General features: G+C 48.5%; 3 protein-coding genes across 3 annotated transcripts; 1 reads left to right on the top strand and 2 right to left on the bottom strand.

Annotated features, from left to right (window-relative positions):
* Window positions 1–69: 69 nt before the first annotated feature.
* sars2 (seryl-tRNA synthetase 2, mitochondrial) lies at window positions 70–6,037 on the bottom strand. Its single transcript, XM_034548285.1, has 16 exons — window positions 5,653–6,037; window positions 4,782–4,877; window positions 4,665–4,694; window positions 4,378–4,518; window positions 3,896–3,950; window positions 3,738–3,801; window positions 3,457–3,562; window positions 2,961–3,008; window positions 2,592–2,700; window positions 2,388–2,433; window positions 2,216–2,303; window positions 1,971–2,083; window positions 1,752–1,845; window positions 1,297–1,389; window positions 1,144–1,209; window positions 70–634 (listed from the first exon to the last, which is right to left on the bottom strand). The coding sequence occupies exons 1-16, from the start codon at window positions 5,926–5,928 to the stop codon at window positions 494–496; spliced, it is 1,566 nt and encodes a 521-aa protein (XP_034404176.1). The 5' UTR covers window positions 5,929–6,037; the 3' UTR covers window positions 70–493.
* A 346-nt stretch (window positions 6,038–6,383) lies between these two features.
* Window positions 6,384–11,109, top strand: si:dkey-260j18.2 (uncharacterized protein LOC325231 homolog). The gene is made up of 5 exons (XM_034549175.1): window positions 6,384–6,891; window positions 7,143–7,296; window positions 7,431–7,509; window positions 7,820–8,047; window positions 8,162–11,109. The coding sequence occupies exons 2-5, from the start codon at window positions 7,143–7,145 to the stop codon at window positions 9,657–9,659; spliced, it is 1,959 nt and encodes a 652-aa protein (XP_034405066.1). The 5' UTR covers window positions 6,384–6,891; the 3' UTR covers window positions 9,660–11,109.
* Window positions 11,110–13,460: 2,351 nt separating this feature from the next.
* On the bottom strand, window positions 13,461–23,455 carry fbxo46 (F-box protein 46). Its single transcript, XM_034548247.1, has 3 exons — window positions 22,993–23,455; window positions 17,318–17,948; window positions 13,461–17,215 (listed from the first exon to the last, which is right to left on the bottom strand). Exons 2-3 carry the CDS (start codon window positions 17,807–17,809, stop codon window positions 15,437–15,439), a joined length of 2,271 nt encoding a protein of 756 aa, XP_034404138.1. The 5' UTR covers window positions 17,810–17,948; window positions 22,993–23,455; the 3' UTR covers window positions 13,461–15,436.
* Window positions 23,456–23,800: the final 345 nt, after the last annotated feature.

Here is a 23,800-nt window from a genome sequence, read left to right as displayed (position 1 = left end):
TTCTTTTTTTTTTCCTGTTCTCCACCTACAGCCCCCTCCTCAAGGTCACAAAAGTCACTCCTTTTGTTTGCTCTTTTGCACTTTTTTATTGGTTATTGCGGTCCTCCTCGTGACGTTTGGGGCGTAACATTCACGATTTCACGGCATTCAACCAAAAAAAAAAAAAAAAAGACATAAATATATTTACAGTGACAGTAAACTGCATTGTTAAAGGTCGGCTCCAATGCCTCAAAACATTGATGCACTCAATTAAATTAAATTAATTTAGAGATCATCATCATGTACCTAGAGTTGTGTGTTTCTCTCCATAATTCATTTCATTTGAAAATCTCAACAGCAAAGTCTCTTTCCAGAAATCACGACCTCGTTGTGTAGCGGAACTACTTTCTTTCCGCCAGAGTCCCTTTTAAAAGATCTACTTCCTGTCTTGACTTGGTGGCGTTGAATGGGAGCTGGCTCTCCCAACGCAGGTGTGTGTGCACTTTTATTCGGGTCATCTGGTTTTGGGGGCGGGCCGCGGTGGTCGACTGTGCTGGTTGGGTCCGATGTATTTCAGCGGCGAGTACTTTGGGGCCTCGATGACCTCGAGGCCCAAATAAGGCCGCAGGGCTCGGGGGACACGCACCGTTCCTTCCTGGGGAGGAAGACAATCAAACGAGAAGCACCATTAATAACACGGATGATAAGTAGTTTTCTAAAATGTCTTGTAAAGCATTTTTTTTTTAAGTAGCAGTAAATTCCAAAATAATATTTTATTTGTTTTAGTATTTGACATCTAGTTGCCCAATTTTATTTATTTATTTTTTTAATGGAAGATTTAAAATGCATCAATGAAAACAAAAAACACATTCAATATATTACACATTGTTATATTTGTTTCTTTTTAATTACATAATTCAACGGGGGGAAAAAACATTATATAATAATATATTCAAACATATTAATAATGTTTTGTGTAAAATTCTAATGGGCATTCTACAGCCAGGATAGAAATCTCATACAGGTAATAAAATGTGAAGTTAGTGCGTCATTAACATGACAATCAAGGCCTCTTTCAGTCAGTCAACTAAACTACACAAAGTAAAGAAGTCGGAGGTGTCCCAGGTCTTTTTGTGAAGTGAGCCCCTCATGCTGGAGTCTTACTTTGGTCTGGTGAGTCTCCAGGATCGCGATGATGGTTCTGGGGACGGCACATGCTGTGGCGTTCACCTGGAGAGAATGAAACAAGACGTCACGGAGGAGGCTAAAACGCTGCAGGAGCGCATGACGACGGCGCCGCCTCGTCCGCGGTCTCACCGTGTGGGCGTACTGCAGGCCGCCGTCCTCCCGCTCGTACAGGATGTTGAGGCGTCTGCTCTGGTAGTCGGTACAGTTGGACCCACTGGAAATCTGACAGAGAGAGAAAAAAACTGCATCAGGAGCCACAGATTCCTTCTCCACATCCATAATGTGGGAGACAATAAATTAGCAACGGGACTTAAAAGTGTACTTTTTCAGCAAAAGACGAGAAACACAGAGGTTGTTTAAAAACGAGCTGCACGGAGACTTTAATTCTCAGGTTGAGAGGAATGAGGAGACGGGACTAGGTTGCACAAACACACCTTTGACTGAAAAGGAAGGGAGGGAGTCATTGACTGAAAGCATGTTTAGCGTGTCTGTGCATGCACACCCTGCAGCAAATATCACCGGAAATCAACCCCTCTACATGAATTATAAATACATGGTGGTGTAACCGATAGCATGGGACTGACCTCTCCGTAGCCGTCCCTCCCGGGCATCCAGGCTTCAATGTCATACTTCCTGTGTGCTGGAGGACCCAGTTCCTGAGTCGGCATGTCCAGCACTCTGACACAAACAATAGAAAGAAAATAGAGCCATAACTCATACAAATATTCTAAATATCATGTAGTAGATGTATGAAAGACACTTAGATTGTGACTGTGTGTGTGTGTGTGTGTGTGTTATCTAACCTGTAGTGTAGTTCCAGTGCAGAGAACATCTCTTTCTGCAAAGAGATAAACTCCTGCAGCAGCCGAGCGCTTTCCTCTCCCGTCTCATCCGCCGTCACCCCAAACATCTCTACCTGGACACAGACGGTTCATCACGAAGCTCGTCCGCATTATCGTGGAGGAGGCACAACACATGTGCACATTTCCACCCAAGCAACTCTGGTGTCCCTAATATATATAATATATATAAATGTGTCCTTGGTGACCTTGTTGAAGTGGTGCACTCTGTAGAGGCCCCATGTCTCTCTGCCCGTGTCCGTCTCTGCTCTGTAGCAGGTGCTGCTGCACACCGTCCTGCAGTGAGAGGGCGACACGTCACGTCAGCTAGAATCACTCCGATACATCTGTAGCACTCGAGGAGTGAGGGGTGCTTCTCACCTGGCAGGCAGGTCCTTCCAGCTGACTGCATGATCCATGAAATAGCCTGGATGAGAGAGACAAGTAGCTACTAAATACACAGGTACAATGGATGCTCCCTGTTCCCCAAAGATCCCCCCCCCCCAAAAAAAACAACACACATATAAGCAACAGTTGATAAACTATGTGGTGGTGGGCGCTTTACAACGTCACAATAAGACTCACCTGCCACTCCGACCTCTCCGGTCCCCGCCAGGTTGAGGTCTGGGAAGCGGGCCTGGTCCAGGGAGTAGACCTGAGAGCGATGGGCGTTGGGCTGCATCCCACAACCCTCCTGGAGGGTTAGGAAACGTAGAGAAGAGGGGTCAGCGAAAGAGTGGCTTAAAGGATGCTTTGGTCTTTAAACAGTTATATCCGAGTGTTTGGATTCTAAATATTTTTTCTTTATATAATATATACTTAAAAGTTTAAGTGCATTAAAACCTCATTTATTTTCAATATTAAGTCCAGCATCTGCCATTAAGTCAGATTGTGTTGCTGCGACAACGCCTATGCAAAAAAATAAATAAAATGGAAAGGAGTCTTTCTACTCACAAACACTGCCCCCTTCAGCATGTCGGGCACCACCATGGGAACGAAGCCCTGGAGGAGTCAGAAAGGAAGTTTTCTCTCCAGTAACAGAATACGTTTGAAAACTTGAAGACCATTATTTACACACACACACACACACACACACACACACACACACACACACACACACACACACACACACACACACACACACACACACACACACACACACACACACACACACACACACACACACACACACACACACACACACACACACACACACACACACACACACACACACACACACACACACACACACACACACACACACACACACACACACACACACACACACACACACACACACACACACACACACACACACACACACACACACACACACACACACACACACACACACACACACACACACACACACACACACACACACACACACACACACACACACACACACACACACACACACACACACACACACACACACACACACACACACCCGTCGCTGCAGTGTGTCCAGGGCAAAGTTCTGGAGGGCGGTCTGGAGTCTGGCCCCGGCCCCCCTCAGATAGTAGGACCTGTGGCCTGAGACATGAGCGAGATGCCTGCGGGGGAGGGCGGAGGGAAATTAGTAAATATTACGGTATTAACATATTTTATACTGATTACACAGAACTGAAATCCTCTGTTTTTCCTTCAATCGCGTGAACCGAGGGTTTAATAATATAGTGCCGCAACCGGAACAAGTCCGTAAAAAACAACCGCCAGAGTCGTCCTCACCGCTGCCTGATGAGACCCAACTCCTCTCCCAACTCCACGTGGCCTCTGGGCTTGAAGTCAAAGTCTACAGTCGAGAGAGCAGATTATGAGAAGTGTCATTTTCAAAAACACAAAAAGAGTGAAGCACTTTAAAAAAAAAAAAAGTATTTATTATTCACCTGGCTTTTGTCCCACCAGCTCCACCACCCTCGCCTGGCTCTCATCCCCCACTGGCTGAAAACAAAAAGGAAGGAGGAACTTTAAGACGTTTCTAACGAGCCTTCAATAACAAAATGAAATATTTTACGAATAAATAAATACCCTCTGATTTTATCTGTGTTTTATGTTCCATATTTTATCCATAATGTTTTATCCATAATGTTGTGTGTGAGAACACGCTGTGCAGTTTTCACGTCTCCATGCTTTTTTTTCTTGAACCTCACATTGCAATGAATTGTGGGTATTTCCCTTGGTCAAAGTCTGCAACTAATGCCGACTTACAGAAAGGGTTCATAAAGAGCTCAACATGTCTGCCAGAGAGCCCTCGAAGATTAGAATTAAACCCTGAGGGTTTGGGCCACACTTCACAGAAAAGATGTGTGTGTGTGTCTGTCTGTGCGTGTGTGTGTGTGTGTCCGTGTGTGTGTGTGCCCGTTCTCACCACATCAGGGTGCGAGGTGTTGGGCAGTCGGAGTGCTCGTCCGTAGTGCTCCTGATCCAGCTCCGTCTCTTTGGGGTGGAGTTCATTCAGCCTGCTGCGGATCTCGCGGCCGCGCTGCAGAGCCCGAGCGTACTCCGGGAGCTGCGTTGGTGGACAACAAGAAACGGTTTCCCACGTGGGATTCACCACCGACCGGTACAACGACCGCGGAGCAGCGAGGCCAAGAAAGAGTGATCCACTAGCATAGCGTCAAAAAGTTTTAAATTATTAAAAGTGTACAAACTTACATCACCGAGGGCTTTCTTGTCATTCTTGGCCTGTGAGGAAAACATCATTAATGTCAAAAACAAACAACCGATATCAGATTGGTGACTGTGACCAGAGCTGTAGTACCCTTTACTGACCACTAGTGCTTTGACTGTGTTACTGATGTGTCTCTTCTGCTCCTCCAGTCCAGAGATCTCGGTCCTCACTGCCTGGAGCTCCTGCCACACACACACCTGCAATGTGGACACACAACCGATCAGTTGGAACCACAGTGGGTTCTCCGTGTTTCCCTTAAAATACATGTTTACACGTTCCGTGACAATGCTCGTAATGGCTATACGTTTGTTTATCTGGCTTTTTTTTGGTTTGTATTTTTTGTTGTTATTTATTTTCAATAAAATAAGAGCGCGTGAGCATATCGAGAAAAAACCAACAAGCCGAGTCAAATGTGTCAAACACAGTGGACCAATATAGTTTGGGTTTGCTTTGGTTCCATTATTTCCATGACGGAATAATGTGCTTACAGTTAGCATCCAAACATTCTAATAACTACTTTATGACAAAATATATGACGGATTGGAAATGTCGGTCAGCATCCATTCAATCCTTCGGTTCATGGTGTCTTAATGGTGACCTGCTGGTAAGTCAACCATTCCACTAAAAAAAATGTATTGTTTGAGCATCACAGTGCAGACTGATATATGTTCAGAGTGTGACACTATTTATTAAAATTGCTGAATGGGGAAAGTTTAAGGCACAAACTGCACATCATTTGTGGATGTGTGTCACCCCAAGGTAATTAAACAGTAAAAAAAAGAAACAAATACATATTCAATAAAGAGTATTTCTATATCTATACAGTATTTCTTTAATGATGTATCATTTAGGGGACACTGTGTGTATTTCTTATACGAGACACCAATCATAGTTCACTCAGGAAAGCACTGTTTTACACAAATGCTTTGGCTCATTACAGAACATTAATATCATACAGTTAGATGCACTCACAATCCTCCTGACATCGTCCCCTCGCAGGTCGCCCTTCCTGTTCTCCACGTTCGCGATGACTTTGTCGGTCTCCTCGCACACCGCCCTCATGTCCAGCTCGGGCTTGTCGCTGTAACCTTCGCTGACGTGCTCGTACAAACTGCTCCGGGCTCCGTGCGACGAGCGGCTGGGGACGTACACGCGCGCCCGCTGCCTCGAGCATCGTCTGGCCACCGGCTTTAGGGCAGTAAGCGCAGGGACTCCGTATCTCGCGACCATGCCGATGCGGGTCGCCATGTTTGTCTTCTGACTCGGCGTTGCGTTCACTTGCGCGTGGGAATTATCGCTGTCGTACCCTGTGTCGGTCAGCCTTTCCGTTATTCTACTTCAAAGGACGTGCGTTTTGAAGACAACCTTATGACCTACATTAAATTATAATGTGTGATAATAACAACAACGACTTTATACATTTATTTGTCTTTGTTTACTGTATGTTTTAGCTGCTCGTGGAGCCCGGGAGCTTTATCAACGGTGAAACGGTCGTATTCTCATTGAATGCAGCATGAATGCGGAAATGAGTGTTTCGGAAATTAAATAATTTTGTTTTGTTTTTATGTTATCTAAAAATATATATACATAAATACTATTGTATGCCACGGTTAGCACATAATGTCAAAGAGGTGAGCGGTCATTTTTATTTATTTATTCAGTGACAGAAAACGACTCAAACAAATCGTCACGAGCCAAAGGTCAGCCAATCAGATGAGCGGAAGTTTAACGTTGCGGTAATCCGGTTCAGACGTGACAAGTGCGGCCGACTGAACCTGAACCCCGGTCCTAATATTCTGGCCCCCGCAGGGCTCCTAAGACTAACCCCTCTTTCGCCTCACCGCCGAGCTGGAGGCGCGCGGAGGACGCCATGGTGGACTGATGTGTGCCGTTGCGACGGGGTGCTTCGGTGCAGCGGGGAGAATCGTTCCTTTGTAAGCTAGTTCGGTCCGTCAGTTGGTAACCGTTGGTGATGTTGCACGGCTTCGTCCTCCCCAAAAAGGCCGGGGCCGAGCCTGTTATTGCTGAGCCCGGAAAGAACCGAGGCACTCCGATGAGAGCGAGGAGAGACCCCCGAAGCTTCTGGTAGCACGCCGGGTTCCCTGGACACGGTTAGCCCCCCCCCCCCCCGAAACCGCCTCCACACAGATTCCTGTTGAGAGGGATACCCCCCCATCAGCCTTCACGGTGGAAACGAGAAGAAGAGCAAAGGTGAGGCTACAAGGGAATGTGGTAAATATGTAGGATACATGTTACCCCTTGACATTAAAGCTGCATTTAAATTAGTCTGGGAAGCAAAACGAGCATCATCGAGATGGGTCCTATCTGGGTCACATATCTGGGTCCTATCTTATCTACATGCATGTCTGTTACATGGAGGCCGAGCGTGCATAAAGGTTGAAGTGCAACATTTTCTTTTTCTGTGAGCAATGTCCCGGCCTAACAAAGTACCGTGCTTTCAGATGAACGCTGTGCGGGCCGGGACAGTCACCTGGCGTCCCCAGCCGTGGCAGGACGGGGACGGGGGTGGAGGAGAACCTCTGTCGGACAGCGACTCGGAGGAGGAGGACTTCCCCGACGACAGCACCACGCCACTGGGAGACTACATCACACATGGTGGGAGAGAGCGAGAGAGACTGGGAGATCTGGAAACCAGCCCTGCTCCGTCGAATACATACTCAACCCTCCTCTTTTCCTCTCCTTTCTCTTTTCCGCTGTGTGTGTGTTTTTTGTGTGTTTTTTTTTTTTAGGACTGAAGCAGCTCCTTGATGCTCAGCAGCTGTGTGATGTCACTCTGCTTGTCGAAGGAAAGAAGTTCATGTGTCACAGGTACGACGGCTATAATAAACAGAAAAATAATACATTAAACGGGAGAACTTTTGAAAAAGAACCACCAAATATTTCCTGAATGAATCAGGTATTAAAATGCTCGTAAAAATGTCACCGTCTATTAATTCATAGGATGCAAATCAGATGCGACTTGTGACTAATGCGCCACTGATGCATCGCTGTTCTTGTGGAAAGCTGTTTGCAGCCTCTCTTTGATATCAAAGAGCTGAAAGAACAACACAACTTTCCACTTTAAAATGTGGCTGACTACGTGGCTGATTATGAAACGAGTGTCTTCCCTCCCCTCCAGAGTCCTATTAGCAGCTGTCAGCCCCTACTTTCGGGCCATGTTCACAAGCCCTCTGGTCGAGTCCCGCCTCACCGAGATCCGGCTGGAGGAAGTGACGCCGTCCGTCATGGAGACTGTAATCCAGTTTGTGTACACCGGCGAGGCGGGGCTCTCCCTGGACACAGCCGAGGATCTGTTTGTGGCCGCCAACCGGCTTCAGGTCATGCCCCTCCAGGACCTGTGCTCCAGGTAAATCTTACAGCTTTATCTATTAGACTTTACAATTACTTTTATCAAAGCAGCTTCGATCTTCTGGACTTAAAAACCCTCTGGTCTTATTTCCCCTCATCTCTTTCTCTCCAGGTTTCTGTTTGAGCACCTCTCAGTGGATAACTGCCTGGGGATGTACTCTCTGGCCCGCTCTCACCACGACCAGCTTCTGCTGCGGGCCTCTTTGCGGCTGGTTGCCCAGCACTTCCCCCGGGTGGCCCGGCAGAAGGACTTCCTCCTGCTGGACCACGGCACCTTGGGCAGCCTCCTGAGCTCCGACCGCCTGGGGGTGGACTCCGAAGCGGAGGTTTACGACGCGGCACGCCGCTGGGCCGAGCACCAACCCATGGACCGCTACGTCCACATGCCGGCGCTGCTCCACCACCTGCGGCCGGGGCTGCTGTCTCAGGAGGAGAGCCGAAGACTCTGCCAGGAGTTGGGGCCCGCCGCGGCGGGCGAGGGCCTCGGGGGGCCACTGAGACCACGGGAGGGCATGTTTGAAAAGAAGATCGTCTGCGTGGACCTGACGCCTCGGGAAGAGGAGAATTTAGCCGCGAGAGACTACACGGTGGACTGCTTTGACCCTCGGACAGGGAAGTGGGAGAAGCTAGCAGCGCTGGGTTCACTGGTCAGTCCCGGCTGCACGGCTGTAGGTGACCGGCTGTTTGTCGCGGGCGGGATCCTGCGGACGGGCTCCGTGTCTGCAGCCGTGCATGAATACGACGCCGTGTTGGACCGCTGGATAGAGCGGCCTTCCATGGTCCAGCCGCGGGCGATGTTTGGCCTGCTCGGCTGCGGAGAGTCGTTATTTGCCTTGGGGGGTAGTAACCGCTCGGCCCTGCTGGACTCCAGTGAGACCCTGGAGCTCACGACGCTCAAGTGGACTCCGGGGCCTCGGTTACCGCTCCCTCTGCGCGCCTTTGCCTGCGCAGCATTACGTGGGCGCCTTTACCTCCTGGGCGGAACCACACTTGAACAGAACCGGGCTGTGGTCCACTCGGGGGTGCTTATTTATCACACGCTAACTGACTGCTGGACACGAGTGGCTCTGGACTCCGGCGCCACCTGCCTCGCCGGAGGGGTGGCGGTGCGAGGAGGCGTGTGCGCCATCGGGGGTTACATGAGGGACACGACCAAGTTCCTGGATGGAAACTACACCAACCTGGAGACTTTGGACGCCACTGGCCGCGTGCTGTTTTTCAGAGAGGGCCGGGGGTCCGGGGTAGAGCGGGAGGTGACGGGGGGAGGGGTGATGGTCACCGCAGAGCAGCGGGGGGGTGCGGGGGGCGGGAGCGACCGAGCCCCGAGCCCCGTGGTGTTCCCCGGGCTTCCGCGGCGTATCGCGGCAGGGGGCGTGGCCAGGTGGAAACGCAGGATTTACGTGCTGGGCGGGGAGAACGGCTCCCGGTTCTATGACAGCGTGTACTGCTGGAAGCCCGGCTGGCGCAGCTGGGTCCAGAGGCGCGAGAAACTCCCAGGGGACACTGGAGGGGTGAGCCAGTTCGGGTGCACCACTTTAAAGTTCCCCAAGAAACACATCCTGTCCAGACTGAGACTAGCCAAAGAAAACTGCAAGAAGGCAGCCGACTAGCTCGATGAGGCGGAGACCTCACGACAAAGTCACAAAAGAAGGGACCATTTTATGCGAGTGCAGCCCAGAGTCACCCTACGATGGAATGGATGCAGGAGGATCGTATAAAATGTGAGTGGAGCCAGAAACTGGTTGGAAAAAGTCATGGAAACATGCACCTGAATGTCACCCAATCCACTAACTTGTAAGAACAGTAAAGTCGTTTTGAGAAGGCCTTTTTTTTAATTCATTGTTTTCTATGTAATGTTTATTTTTTACGGCTGCTTTGAAAACCTGTTTTGAATGCTGCGTTTAGTTTAGACACAAGGACACCGGCACATCTCTGACGCTATGTTCCACTTCATTCCCCTAAACCGTGTTGTTGTTGTTGTTGTTGTTGTTGTTGTTGTTTCTAACCTGTAAAGCCTTGTGAAACTCCACTCAAGGGCTACATAAACACACAGTGAAGATGTGAGTGTTGTTCTCTCATCTCATTCCAGGACATCGGTCTCATCACCATCAGTGGCTCATTTCTTCAGGTTCAGACCAGATATGCGTCTTCTTTATTTATTTTTTATACTTAAACTGCGCTCATGTTCGGTGTTTGTATAAAAGCCTTAAACAAGTGGAACATAGCGGTGGGTGAACTGTGCCGGCCCCCTTGTGTCTGGACTAGTGCACCTTTCCTAAACCTTGACTTGTTTCACTTTCTGCAGCCACGGGACTCGTGAATGTGTTTCCGCTTTTGGGAGTTTATGGATTCATCTGAACACATTAGCAATGCACCTTTTTATTTATTGAAATGTATTTTAGATCTGAAAGTGACTGAGGGTTGTTTTTTAAAAATTTAAATTACTTGAATTCTGATTGTTTTCTTTAATGAAAGGTGAGAAAGCACATAGTTTTTTTTTCCGCTGTGAGCCGTTATGTTTTTCTTCTTATTTATTCACATTGATCAGATCCAGACTCGCCAGCTGTGTCATTAGATCAAAATTATATATTTTGGGGTTTGTTGCACCCCAACTTCCAAAATGGAGGCTTTTTAAAGTTGAAACTTGTTGAAAAGCAATAATGTGTTAAACAAAACCATTGAAGCCAAATTCATGTAGCTCCTCACATTTGTGAGGTCTTCTTGGGAGGTGAAGAATATCCCGTCATCATCATCATCATCATCATCATCATCATCACACGCGCCACATTTTCATTATAATGGCGTCTTCATTACTGAAAATGCAAGGTGACTAAAAAAAATAATAATATAAATGATATTTCTGTTTTTTGAAAGCCCTGCATTGGTTCTTTTTCCCATTTCACCTTGAAATGTCAAATGAGCTGTGAGAGGTGTGTGTGTGTGTGCGCGCGCACGTTTTCTGCGCCGACACGTACATCTGAAGCTGCCCTCCTTTTGTACAACTGGGTCCGGTCTGTGAGATGGAAGCGGTGCTGTCGGGGTGATTAAAGGACTGTTTGCCACTTTTATTTATTTAAATTATTATTGTTTTTAAACGACTGCAGGAACTTTAATGATGTCGTGCTAATGGATCCACATTTTAGAAAAACCCATACTGCTGACACCCTGTTTCTCTCGGTTTTGGCGTTAATAATAATAATAATTACTCTTATTAATAAAGTGCTGGCACCGTTGTCGTGGCTCGGCCAAAGTTCTCCTTTTGGTCTGACCGCCACACATCGCTCCTCTCCAGAGGAAGGAGCTCTTCTCTGGGTCATATGGATGTCTACGATCAGGTGTTTCTTTGCAGATAAATCAAAGGTGAATTTTCTTTTTTAATTAAAAAAAAAAAAAAAAAAAAGTATAAGTGGTCATCAACAACCCGGCAGACATCACTGTCATCGTTGGATATTTCCTCGTGGTCATCGGCGTCGGCATTTGGGTGAGTGCACGTGCAAACGTGAATATGATGTTTTGTCGCTTGTGAAGGAGAATAACGAGAGTTGTTACCCGTCTGTTTTTAGGCCATGTTTCGCACCAATCGGGGGACAGTTGGAGGTTATTTCCTGGCAGGGCGCACCATGACCTGGTGGCCAGTGAGTAAATAAATAAATCAATATATATATATATATATATTAGCTTATTACGGATTTATTGACCAATAAGAAGTAGAAAGAAATGCAAAAAGATGCGCTTGAGGTCATTTAGACACCGTTATATTATCATGTCATACTTTGTCCACTAGATGGCGCCACCAGGTTTATTTTTGCACAGAAATGTGCCAAGTATTTATATTTAGAAATCATGCAATCAAGCAGGAATTTTTCAAAGTGAATTAGTTCTTATTATAGGAGGTTTGTCAAAAATACCGGTCGTGACCTTTCGGATGTTAATAATAAAACATTTTTAAAAAACAATCTTGTGGTTTCTTCCTGAAAAGGCCCCAAAAATAAGGATTTAGTTGGATATGCTTCACTATGCACTCAGGTGGGTGCATTTCTGGCCGTGGTCATAATACAGTAACTCACCATCACTGTACTCATGTAGGCCTGAATTAGGTTTCGTTAGTGATTTTCTGTCTTTTCTTTTCCAAATGGATTCATTTCTTTTTCAGGTCGGCGCCTCTCTGTTTGCCAGCAACATCGTCCTCACCGGCTTCTGTGGGTACAAGCAGTCCCGTTTATTCTTCCAATAGACATTGTTGTCAGCGCAGCGTTCATTGTTTTTGGCTCCGGTCGGTCCCTCCAGGCGTGAACGCCGCGTCGCTCCTCAGCGGCTTCACAACAGGAAAGAGATTAACTAGAAGCAGCAATCATTCACTTCACTTCACCGCAGCGGCGTGCAGGACGCTGACGCTGCAGAGCCACAAAGGACACCGCAACGCCATTGATTGTTTTCATGTAGTGATGCTCACCCACTGGTTGGTAGAGGTCATCGATCTTCTGCAATATTATGTTTTCATTTTTTATATATATATATAAAATCTGTGGTCCCCCACACCGCAAGGTTGTACGTTCATCAAGCAAAGATAAGTCATTATCTTAGTGAGTGTGTGTGTGTGTGTCCGTCCTTCCACCTGTAGATGAGGCTGGCTGCGTTGTACCCGAGGTGTGTATGAGGGTGTGTGTGGGACCGAGGTGGGTTGCTCCAACATCGCCTATCCCAAACTGGTGGTGTCGATCATGCCGAATGGTAAGAACGCTCTTCAGCATTACGTACAACTTCCATTTCTCATCACTTCTTCTTTCATTTTCTTCATCTCTACCTCCTCTTCCGTCTTCCTCGCTGCAGGTCTGATGCTGGCCGCTCTCATGTCCTCTCTGGCCTCCATCTTTAACAGCAGCAGCACCCTGTTCACTCTGGCATCATGTCACAATACAATTTAAATAAGCAGCACTACCAACAATCTCACTGTCGAGCACAATGTTTGAACGAGTCTGTAACGCAGTCTTAAAAGTTTCATCGGGTTACGACACCATTACTGTATACTGTTACACGTTGATTCAATCCTGCACTGAGATAAAAGGAGTGAGGAAAAAGAAAAAAGTAGAATTTGGAAGCCGGGTAAACTCAATAAAGTCTCAAGTAGCCCGAGTGCTTTTTTGAATCTTGGGCTGAAGAAATCAATGAAAAGGATGAGTCACTTTGCAAAACTTTGTATTGTCGGATAAAGTGCACGTCTGGTTCTTCGGAGTCTGCATAAGATACATCATAAGTACAAATATTTGGTGGCAATAGCAACAACAAAAAAATGATTTTCTGGCCCACATATCCTTATTTTTTTTGCTGTTAACCAATTAAAAAAAGACAAATGATTGACTCAAATGGCTTCAAAGTCCATCGTTATCTCATCAGACACCACATGAGCCAGGTAGCGATTCAGATTTCCAGTTTTAATCATCACTTATGTTTTTTTTTTATTTAAGCAGATATTTTCCCATTAGCATTGTACATGTCTGGAACCTACAGAGTTCTCCCATGAATACCCAACTATCCTCCCACCTCCATGCAGAGTTTCAGCATCATTCATCACATCAGTTGTTTAATGTCCAGTCTGTCAGATTGCAGGGGGGGGGAGGGGTTAACAGCAATGGGAAGGGTGGGGGGAAGGGTGAGGGGGGGTTCCTAAAATGGAGAGGAGTCAGAGCCATCACCAGGCACTGTTCATGTAACACTCCCACACAGAGTTATGGGTGGATCCAGTGGAGTCGGATCTGAAAGCCACCTACAGGGTCCTGTGCAACTCCCACAACTCTTGATCATGTGTGAGGTATCTGACGCCTCAATCTCCTGCAGGGGTGGGGGTAGTAGAGGGAGGGGGGGGGGGGGGGGGGGGTAGTAGAGGTATGGGGGCTTTTAAGGCTGGTGTAGAGAGTTTCTGTGGTTGTCGGTTTTACCCGCTTCGAAGCATGAATGACAGCTTTGGCAAACACCTGCCCTCTCCCGGGGGGGGGGTTGAACACAAAGATGGAGTATTTAAAAAAAAAAAAACTAAAAAAAAAAACCCATCTTTGCAGGTGGAGTAGGATGACAGACTGATACAGGGAGAACACAGTCCTCAAGAATAAAAGCAAATACAATAGCAAACATTCCGACACACACACACACACACCAATAAAACAAAAAAAATATGTCAAACAAGCAAAAAAAGTCAATCAAACCATACAAAGTGACATCAGGCCTTTCCAAAGTGACATCAAGTTTTCTCTTTTTAATCCCATTCATTCATCCCACTGGTCTCAAATCAATAAAGTCCATCTCCCAGAAGTCTCTGTAGTTTTTTTATGGCTGGTCAGCAAGGTTAGGGGTCCACTCTGAAACGGGTTCTCGGCGGCCAGTGAGACTGGCGAGCGTGACGAGAGAGAGAGAGAGAGAGAGAGAGAGAGAGAGAGAGAGAGAGAGAGAGAGAGAGAGAGAGAGAGAGAGAGAGAGCGAGAGAGAGAGAGCGAGAGAGAGAGAGCGAGAGCGAGAGCGAGAGAGAGAGAGAGAGCGAGAGAGAGCGCGCCCGTCGTTTAACCAACGCTACTACGGCCATTGCGGAATTAACGTCGGCGACACAGGCAATGATTTCAGCAGCATCATCAGGGGAACTCAAAATCGACACGGTTTACGTTACAGCACATTCAGAGAGAGAGAGAGAGAGAGAGAGAGTAGAAACGCATCGGCGCCGGACAGGTACAAATGGCATCTTGTACGACGGAGAAGTCAAAGTTTGCTTTATACAATCACATTTCTATAGCGACGCGGGACATTCCGCCACTTTGTTTTTTTTACGTCTGTTGGTACAGCTCGTAAAAAGCACCGTTTGCACAGCGAACACGGAACAGGTCATCGGGAACGGTGAAGCAGGCTCGAAGGGCAATACATTTCTATGCGTCGTCTTTTTTGAAATTTTTTTTATGAATGCTAATCTCAATCAAAACACACTGCAAAAGTTTTCACATGAACGGGCCTAGCGGCCTTTTATGGAGTTAGACAGAAACCCGGATGAGTAAGAGGCAGAATGAGGGCTGGCTGACAGCAGCAGGAGGGGACCCCAACCAACAACAACAAAAAAGGTGCCACTCTGGAGCACAGTGGGATTCTGGAGGGCTTGGAAAAGAAAAGGCAAGGAGAGTGACACACCTCTCTTCCTTCTTTACCTCTCAACTTCCCTTCACATGGAGGGGAAAAATATGAGAGGAGTGCTGGAGCAAAGACAAAACAAACAATCCTGGAGCGCTCGTTCCTCCCTGTAACCCTCTCCCTGTTTGTCCTCTGAACAGAGATGGGAGGAGGGTGAGGAGCAAGAAGGAGGTCAGCGGGGAGGAGACGAGTCGGTACGCGGTGAGGTGTACTCCTCCCCCATCTACCTGGCCTCCTCCCTCCTGTCCTCCCTCTTTGCACGAATGGGTTGAGAGCCGTCGGCCGGCTGCTGGACCCAGTTGTTGTCGTGAAGCCCGACGCGGCAGCCCGGCGTGTCCTTGTCCGTACGCCGGCAGCACATCCAGTAGGAACGTCCGTAAGGCAGGTCGTGGTGGTAAGGTTTGGGGTGCCAACGGCACAGGGAGACGTCCCCGCGCTCGTACTGCCGCTTGCACTGCTTGCAGGGGTCGTCCCTGTAGAGGGGGTCTTGGTTCCAGCGCGAATCCACCGGCCGCACCCCGTACGTCTCGATCAGCGCCTTGAAGTCGTGGCAGGTGCATTTGAGGGCCGCCAGCGAGCGCGTCGGCAGGTAGCCGAAGATGTTGACCATGATGTGGTCGGGCAGCAGCAGCATGTACTGGCGCGGCTCGAGGAGCCGCTGAATCTGGAAGCGGATCTCCAGGAAGTCGTGGGACACGTGGCGGTAGAGGCGACACAGCGAGGGGTCCGAACAGTCCTCCCCGACGCCGGGGGAATCCGGGCCGGTCGCCCGCTCCCCTGATCCCACCGCCACCCCGGGGCCGTTGTTGTTGGCACAGTCCAAAGAGCAAATTCCTGACCCGCCGCCAATGCCCGTTCCTTTTATATCCTCCTCGGGGCCCCGCGGGGGCTGAAGGAAGAAGAGTTGTCCAGGAGGGGGATCATCAGAAGAAGGGTCACCAGCGCCGCCCCCTCCTCCTCCCCCCCCACTAGACATAGCGAAGCACACCGTCTCCTCTTGCACATTCTCCGTACTGTCCTTGCCATAAAACACACATTGATCCACGGCGCCCGTCACCACCACCTCCACGTGGAAGCCGGTCACTCGCTCCCGCCCCGCAGCTTTCTTCTCTTCTTGGGACGGGTCGGGGCTGCCACATGCCTGCCTGTCTGGGTGATGGAGATCTCCATCTGGTTTGGGGGCGGCGAGCAGAAGACTACTGGGGTCTCTAGACGAGGGGCTGACTAGCTGGTAGAGGTCACAGGTGATTTTCTCTTTGGCCCTGGCCGCCGTCTGGTTGCCCCCGCCACCACAGCTCATGAACATGCAGCGGGACCTGCCAGCTGGCTCCAGCGGAGACCGTGGATCCAGATTCGACACTCGGAAAGCTATTCTGACCTCGCCGTGGCTGTGGCTGGGGGGCGGAGGTGGGGTCGCAACACCAGACTCCCCTCCCCGCCTACGCTCTTTTTCTCTGTCTCTATTCGGAGAGTCTGTTCCAGGTCCAGAGCCCAGGCGGAACCGATTCTCCTGGTTCTGGGACTCAAAATGCGCTATGGCCTGGGCTACCCTCAACGACTCCTGCTGCTCCTCCAGCTCCTGGTCGGTCTGGATGTGAGACGGCGACTCCTGGGCCTCTTTGGCGGGCTGGCCGTTTGAACTGTCCGACACAAACACGATAGGAGTGGGGTCCGACGCCGTGCCCCGGAGGAGAGTGTGCTGGTGCGGGGTGAGGCCTTGACCGTGAGTGGTATTCTGGGCCTCGAGGTGGTGTTGATTGCCGTGGACCGCCACAATTCCCTGGAGGGCCATGGCGGTCCTCTGCTCAACCAAGGCGACCATCTCTGCCACCGACAGCAGGTCCGTCTCGTTCAGAGGTGGCTCGTCGGAGTCCGAAGGCGAAAGCGAGGAGTCGTGGCTGAGGTTCGGCTCCGAGGGTTGGGAGCGAGTCGGAGGGTCGTAGGATGAGCATCGTCTTCGTCTTTTGGCTTTACTGCAGTCAGTTGCCCAGTTACCTTTGACCTTTGGAGAAGGAAAATAAATCATATTTAGTAAAAAAGAAAAGATAAACAAATAGAACTAAAAGCTCTTTTATTATTAGTATATTTAGTTTCAGCTCTTTACCTTCATAGCGCTGGGTCTGGGCTGGCCTGCTCCACTGAACTGGTGTGCAACAAAGAAGGCGATCTTCTCCTTGGTGTTGCCCGGCTTAATGACGTACCAGGTGTCTAACAGCACGCGGCCATCTTCCATCTGGGACCCGGACGAGGGCGACGAGGGAGGAGCCGAAGGTGGCGGAGGGGCTTGGCTCTGTGAGCTGGGGGCGAGCTCCGGTTCGGGTGGAGTGTTCTCCGAGCCCGCATCCTCCTCTTCTTCTTCTTCTCCGTTCGCCTCCCGCACACCCACGATCATCCCTCCATCGTCACTTCCATCCACGGCCCTCCTGGCACCCGGAGAGGGCTCGGCCTTGCAGAGGGAGGGGGACCCCGACCCACCACCGCCGCCTCCGCCGCCGCCGCTGCCCCCCGAGCCCGGGCTCCTGGCTTTGTTCTGGGAGTAGGTGCCAAAGGGGCGTGGGCACCACAGGCGGATGTGGGAGAAGGTGTCTCGATCCATCAGGATGCGGACCACCGGGGCATATCGGCATCTATGCTGGCCAGCAAACACCCAGAGCCAGAACGCTCATCCTCGGCTCCCCTGTCCCAGTGCCAACCTGATGGGCACTGTCTGTCGCCAAGGCCACCAGCAACACAACCTGCATCAATAGGAAAGGGCCGGGGAGGGAGTAAAGAAAGGAGGAGAGAGAGAGAGAGAGAGAGAGAGAGAGAGAGAGAGAGAGAGAGAGAGAGAGAGAGAGAGAGAGAGAGAAAACAGAGTTTGCATTTCTAGGGCAACAATGCTCGTCGGCGCCCGCGATCAGTTCAGATAATTGATGAGCAATCAAGGCTGTATCGAGTCGTAGCCTTGACCTGCAATTAAAAAACAGGGTGTTGGCATTGGACACCAGCAGCCCAGCGACTGCACTGGAGGAAAAACACCCCCATCGTCATACTGCTACCAACTGAACTTATCACCACCGGTCTGCACTCCCACTTTGCCCAAACTCAATTAGTGATTACATTTGCGACCGTGATCATCTCTTCGGCTTCGGAGCCTCCAAATCAAATTAAAGGGATTCCATTTCAGGTTTTGGCGTCTGCGGACCCCCCCCCCTTCTTTCTTTCTCTCGTTTCCTGCATCTCAGTGCTTCAAAGAGGACTTGCTTAATAGGAGGCAACACAGGGCGGAGCAGGCCGGCATATGCTGGATCTATTTTTAGCAAAACAGCAGGGGAGGGGGGGGTAGTAGTGGAACTGCTGTAGCTGTCCTCACCCCTTTCCCCACTGCCAGAAGAGCCTATGCTACAGGGTGGGTGGGTGGGTGGGGGGGGCAGCCTTTAGTCCAACCAGCATGCCTCGGCACAGCTATTCCAGCCGGAGGGGCTGCCAGGAACGTGCCGGCGTACTTAAGGAGAGGAACAAGTTGGCTCGCTGCTCATCTGAAGGCCTCCTCTGCATCCCCGAACAGCTTGAACCCACGATACGCCTCATGAGTCAGTCCTGAGCTGCTTCCTTAAAGGTCACCATGTACACGTTAGCACACATGTTTTAAAAAAAAAACTGGACAGGATGTCCTCTTTTTCCATAGCAACGGACCGTTGCACATTAATTTCATGCCAACGAATAAAAAGAATACTGTCACTACCGCGTTAATATGCACACGCCACCACAAGTCACTCACCGGGCGCAATAAGCAATTTGGTATCTTTTGTGTGTTGACAAGCACGACATCCAGTGTCATTACTGTAATTATTTCATTACTAGAAATAACAACAATTCAGTCACATCTTCTGCTGTGTCTCTACAGGTCCAGTCATGCAGTCAGCTTTTGGGGAAATGCCATTATTTATTTTTTTTGAGTATCTTTGAGTAACTTGTCCTCTTTTCCCAGTAAGAGATTTTCCTCAGACGGCCTGCTACATCTCGAGGCGTGGCAGCCGGTTTGTCTGCATTATTGGCAGGTAACCAACCATCAGGACCGACTCGGCTTGATGAGTACAACTAAATAGCCCAAAAAAATTAAATTGGCTTCATTCACGCAAACATTCCCAAGTGTTACAGCGAGGGAGGGAACCGTGTGTTTTTATTGGTCAAGCTGGTTTTGCAGCACTTGAACATCCAATAGTCAGAACTCTTTAAATTGACTTTGTCTCATGCAACTAGATTGTTTAAAGAGCAAAATAAAAAAAAGGGTGATATATTTGTTTAAGATGAGTTTCTCTCTTAACACACAACACATTTCAACCACCTGACGACTCCTTCAAGCCACAGGCTTTAAAAAATAAAAAAACTGGTCATTGTCGTGCTTCTCTGCATCACACACACACACACACACACACACACACACACACACACACACACACACATTGAATGGGTGGTGCTTTGTGCATTTGGACTAATGGAATGGCTCAGAGGTGCAAAAAGCAAACACCGCCCACACATCGTGTGAACCAATTCAAGCGCTTCCTCTGTAATCACACGGCAGCAGCGACTCCGCTAAGAGCAGGCAGATTACACTGTTGCTGGTGAACCTTTTTTTACTGCCCTTTCTCTCTGTGTTCCCTTATGACTCTTTAACAACCCCCCCCCATCCCCCCAATCCCCCCACTGCATCAGGCAATCCATCACTCATAACAGAGAGGAGCCAGAAGAGAGACGGTCTGCCCACTGCAGTGCTTCAGTACAACGTCTCACACACACAGAACATAAGCCACCGTAAAACAAACTACAGATCTGAATCGTTAGTTCCCAATTTCCTGTGAATTTAGGATGTTTAGGAGGGACGCCATGACCACTCCTAACTAGAGCAGATACAACAATGTTCACGCCTAAAACGTCCTCCATCTATACCGATCTCTTCCCCCCGCAAACAGCAACGCTGTGCAGTGCAGCCAGAGCGGGACCCTCCCAGACGATTTACTACGGTTGCTCTCCGCAGGTTAAAACTCTTATTCTCTCAACTCCTCGCTGTTCTGTTGTCAGATGATGGTGATTCATAGAGCCCCATTAAAAAAAAATATATATATATAAAAATAATGAATCAAGTTGACGAGCAAAGTCACCGACTGTCAAAAGATCAAATGAGAGTTTCAACTCGAGCGACAACCCTTCTATTGTTTCATCGGCTTAACCGATGATAAACAAGGAGCGAGCACAGACTCGATGACAGCATCTTGAAATTACTGCGACACCGACATCAGCTGAGCTTCTCCGTGCAGGGATGCATCATCGTCTTGGAAAAGCTGCTCTTCGAAATATGCTTTGAGTCAATAGAAACCATGCCAGCTATTACCTAGCCCTCGGTCAGACAGCTGCTGTCAATGAGAGAACGCAATGGTAAAAAGACAAAAACAACTGAAAGCATACAGTATCTCACACACAGCTACAGCTGGAGTGTCCTCTATCATTCAGTTTTCAGTACTCCACACACAGTCGGTTTAAGTTGGTACTGAGCTATCTTAACTTCTTTTCCCCCCCTCCCCTCTCTCTTAATTTGAAACATTTTCTGCAAGTGAAGGCTTCGGGTTTGGTTTTAAGCTTTCTGCATCAAGCTAATCCTTCAAATCCTGTCCAAGCGCAGTAGCAGCGAGCGACACCGCAGTGGCCGGGAGTGCATCGTCGGGTACCCAAGCTGTCTGGCAACAAATTAACTGTCAAATGAGAACGATGCTTGTTCTGTGTGTATTAACGTTTGACTTGTACCATACATATGTATGGAATAGGTTGAGGGTCTAAATGTAGGCAGCAGTTAGGACATGTAAACTTGGATCACACAAAGCTACTGAACCACAGTATGCCGTGATGGTGCTACTAAGGTGTTATAACAGTTTAATAAATGGGTCTAATAATGCTCTGGATTTATTTAAGAAGAGCAGTGTTAAGTGTACCAGACCAGACACAGCACCTCTATCATTTAACCTGCATCCATGTACATTATGTCAATAATGCAGAGGACATCATTCCTCTTCTGATTACGTCTTTAGAAACATTGCAAAAATAATGTGGACAGACATGGCAAACTCACTGTTTTGTTAGGAGTGAAATTCTTGTGGATTACTGCTGCAGTCAGCACACAACACATGTACACAAATAAGGAACGGATCCGTTCACAAATGACTATCCTGCTTGATGAGCTATTTAGAGGTGTGTCTCATTACATTAAAACTGGATTTCTGTTTGACTGGATCATTTCCCTACTAAATCAAACGCAATCTGGCATGCACGCTCACCGAGGTAATGGTATCACTGTGCCTGTCGTTCCGAACATATAATGTACCACATCCCCATTAAGAGCTAATTTAATATTTAACAAGTCGGATTAGCCAAAGGAGCCCCAATTTAGAAGCTTATTACTTAAACTTTTGTGTCGATTTACCTCTAAACGATCAGCTCAAAACACACACACACACACACACAAACACAGCATCACTCCAGCTCGGCCCCCCTCGTTCCATCCCGCAGCTCTCCTGCACCCTTCTTTTTTTTCACAGCATTTCAGCCAAGCTGGCCAAAAGCTGACAAATGATGATACGAAAGCATGCCAAAACGTCTTAGCTCAAGCCCCCTCTCTGCATGTGCGCCTGTGGAGACAATGCAACAGAAGCGCAGCCAGCAGGGCAGCTTTGCTGCAAACTGTCACCGGAACAATAGGGCCGAGTGCATCCCTCCAGACTGCTCATGAACTTCATTACATTGAGGGGGGGGGGGGGGCACCTATGAAGAGCGGGTGGCTGGCCTGAAGGGCCGTCTGTGTGAGCAGCTGCACATTTGTGCTTGTAACATCTTCACGAGTTAAGACTTTGATTCTACAAATCACAGAGGGCACCGTGTCGACCAAGGGTATTATCACACGTGGGACATCTGAAAGGAGGCAGAGGGCTAGGTCATGCATCCTCTTGCATCATCACACCAGATAGTAATGGACTACTTCAATTCCCACCCAATGACACTGATCAATTCAATTGTGCATCAATGAGACACATTTACTCTCGACACATCACCTCAGCATCCATTTGTACAGATCTCTTTGCAACTAACGCTGCGTTGTGCAGCACAATGAGTTTTTTCTCACATATGCGTTATCAAAAACACTCAACACTATGGTATGTGCCGCTCAAATATGATTATTTATTATGATGATTAAAATGTCCTATTCGAAAACGAAGGCCTGCAGATCACTGGACCTTCACTCTTCTACTTATAATCCTACAACTGGCTGAAATTAAAGCAACTTCTCTAGCACCAAAACAAGTGTGGCGTCACAAACACTAAAAAAACCAATAGCAGCAACTACAACAATCTGAGTGCCGATTTTAAATAGTCACATTGCACAGTGAGATGGTAACGTCACGTCTTTAAAAACCAACCACTAGCTTGTCACCCAACTAGCAAACAGTTAGCTTAACGTCCTGGTGAACTTGTCCAGCGTCTGATTAGTCAAGAGGGACCGAATGTGTGTTCATCAGTGTAACATTATTTAAAAATAACCTACAGTTTAATAGGTTAATGATGGGTTAAATAGAACCGTCATTTACCGGATAGCACAACTTACCTGCATAATAACATGACAGCGCTTTGCTAGCAAGCTAACAACATACACACACACTCACATATATCTATATCTATACATTAATACATACATAGATACATATATATTAATTAATAAAAGCTCCTCTGTTTAGCTAACCTACCGCGACTCACCTCAACGGCGTTGATCCACGCAGACAACCGTATCGACTTGATGACAAGGTCTTCCTCGTTGTATTTCCCTCTAAACCAGTTCGTCTGGTGGAACGCAGGTGACACGAGTTAACTATCCACGTAGCTAAGCTAAGCTAAGCTAGGCTAGCTCAGCTCGCTGGTTCGACGTTAGCTCTCATCAACCGTCGTCCAGCGATGGCCGCCGAGGCTCGCGCGCCGCCTTGTCAGTTGGCCGAGCGGAGTCCGGTGGACTGTGCGCCTTGTGGGGACACTGGGCGGCCGCTCCGCCGCTATCTCTCGAGAAGGGGACGCGAGCTTTTTACGGTTATGTTCTCGGGTGATACCAAAATAATCAGTGTCAGAGCGGCAGGAGGAGGAAGGCCATCTTGTTGACAAGCAGCTGCATAAGGGAGGCAGCCAATGGCAGCGCAGAGTCGGTGGTGTGCCCAAATATGGCGTCCGCACAGCTCCCTCCCTCTGCTGCCTCCTGCTCTTCCCCACACGCACACACACTTAAACCCCTAGCATATTCACTCACACACACACCACGCATAGACACAGACACACACGCACACACGCACACACACACACACACACACACACACACACACACACACACACACACACACACACACACACACACACACACACACTGGACCACACTGTAAAAGGTCCCTGTGTCAAAGACAGGTGGGAAAAATCCATATACACCTATAAGGCATATTAAGTTGTTTGGCATCTGAACATCTTTCTGTTACACGACGTTGTGTACTCTTGTAACAATTATTTTTTTCCACACACAGTATTT

This window comes from Cyclopterus lumpus, chromosome 13, assembly GCF_009769545.1.
Source record: "Cyclopterus lumpus isolate fCycLum1 chromosome 13, fCycLum1.pri, whole genome shotgun sequence".
NCBI classification, from domain to species: Eukaryota; Metazoa; Chordata; class Actinopteri; order Perciformes; family Cyclopteridae; genus Cyclopterus; species Cyclopterus lumpus.
The sequence above is the reverse complement of the archived record's forward strand: the minus strand, read 5'-3'. Positions and strand labels throughout refer to the sequence as shown.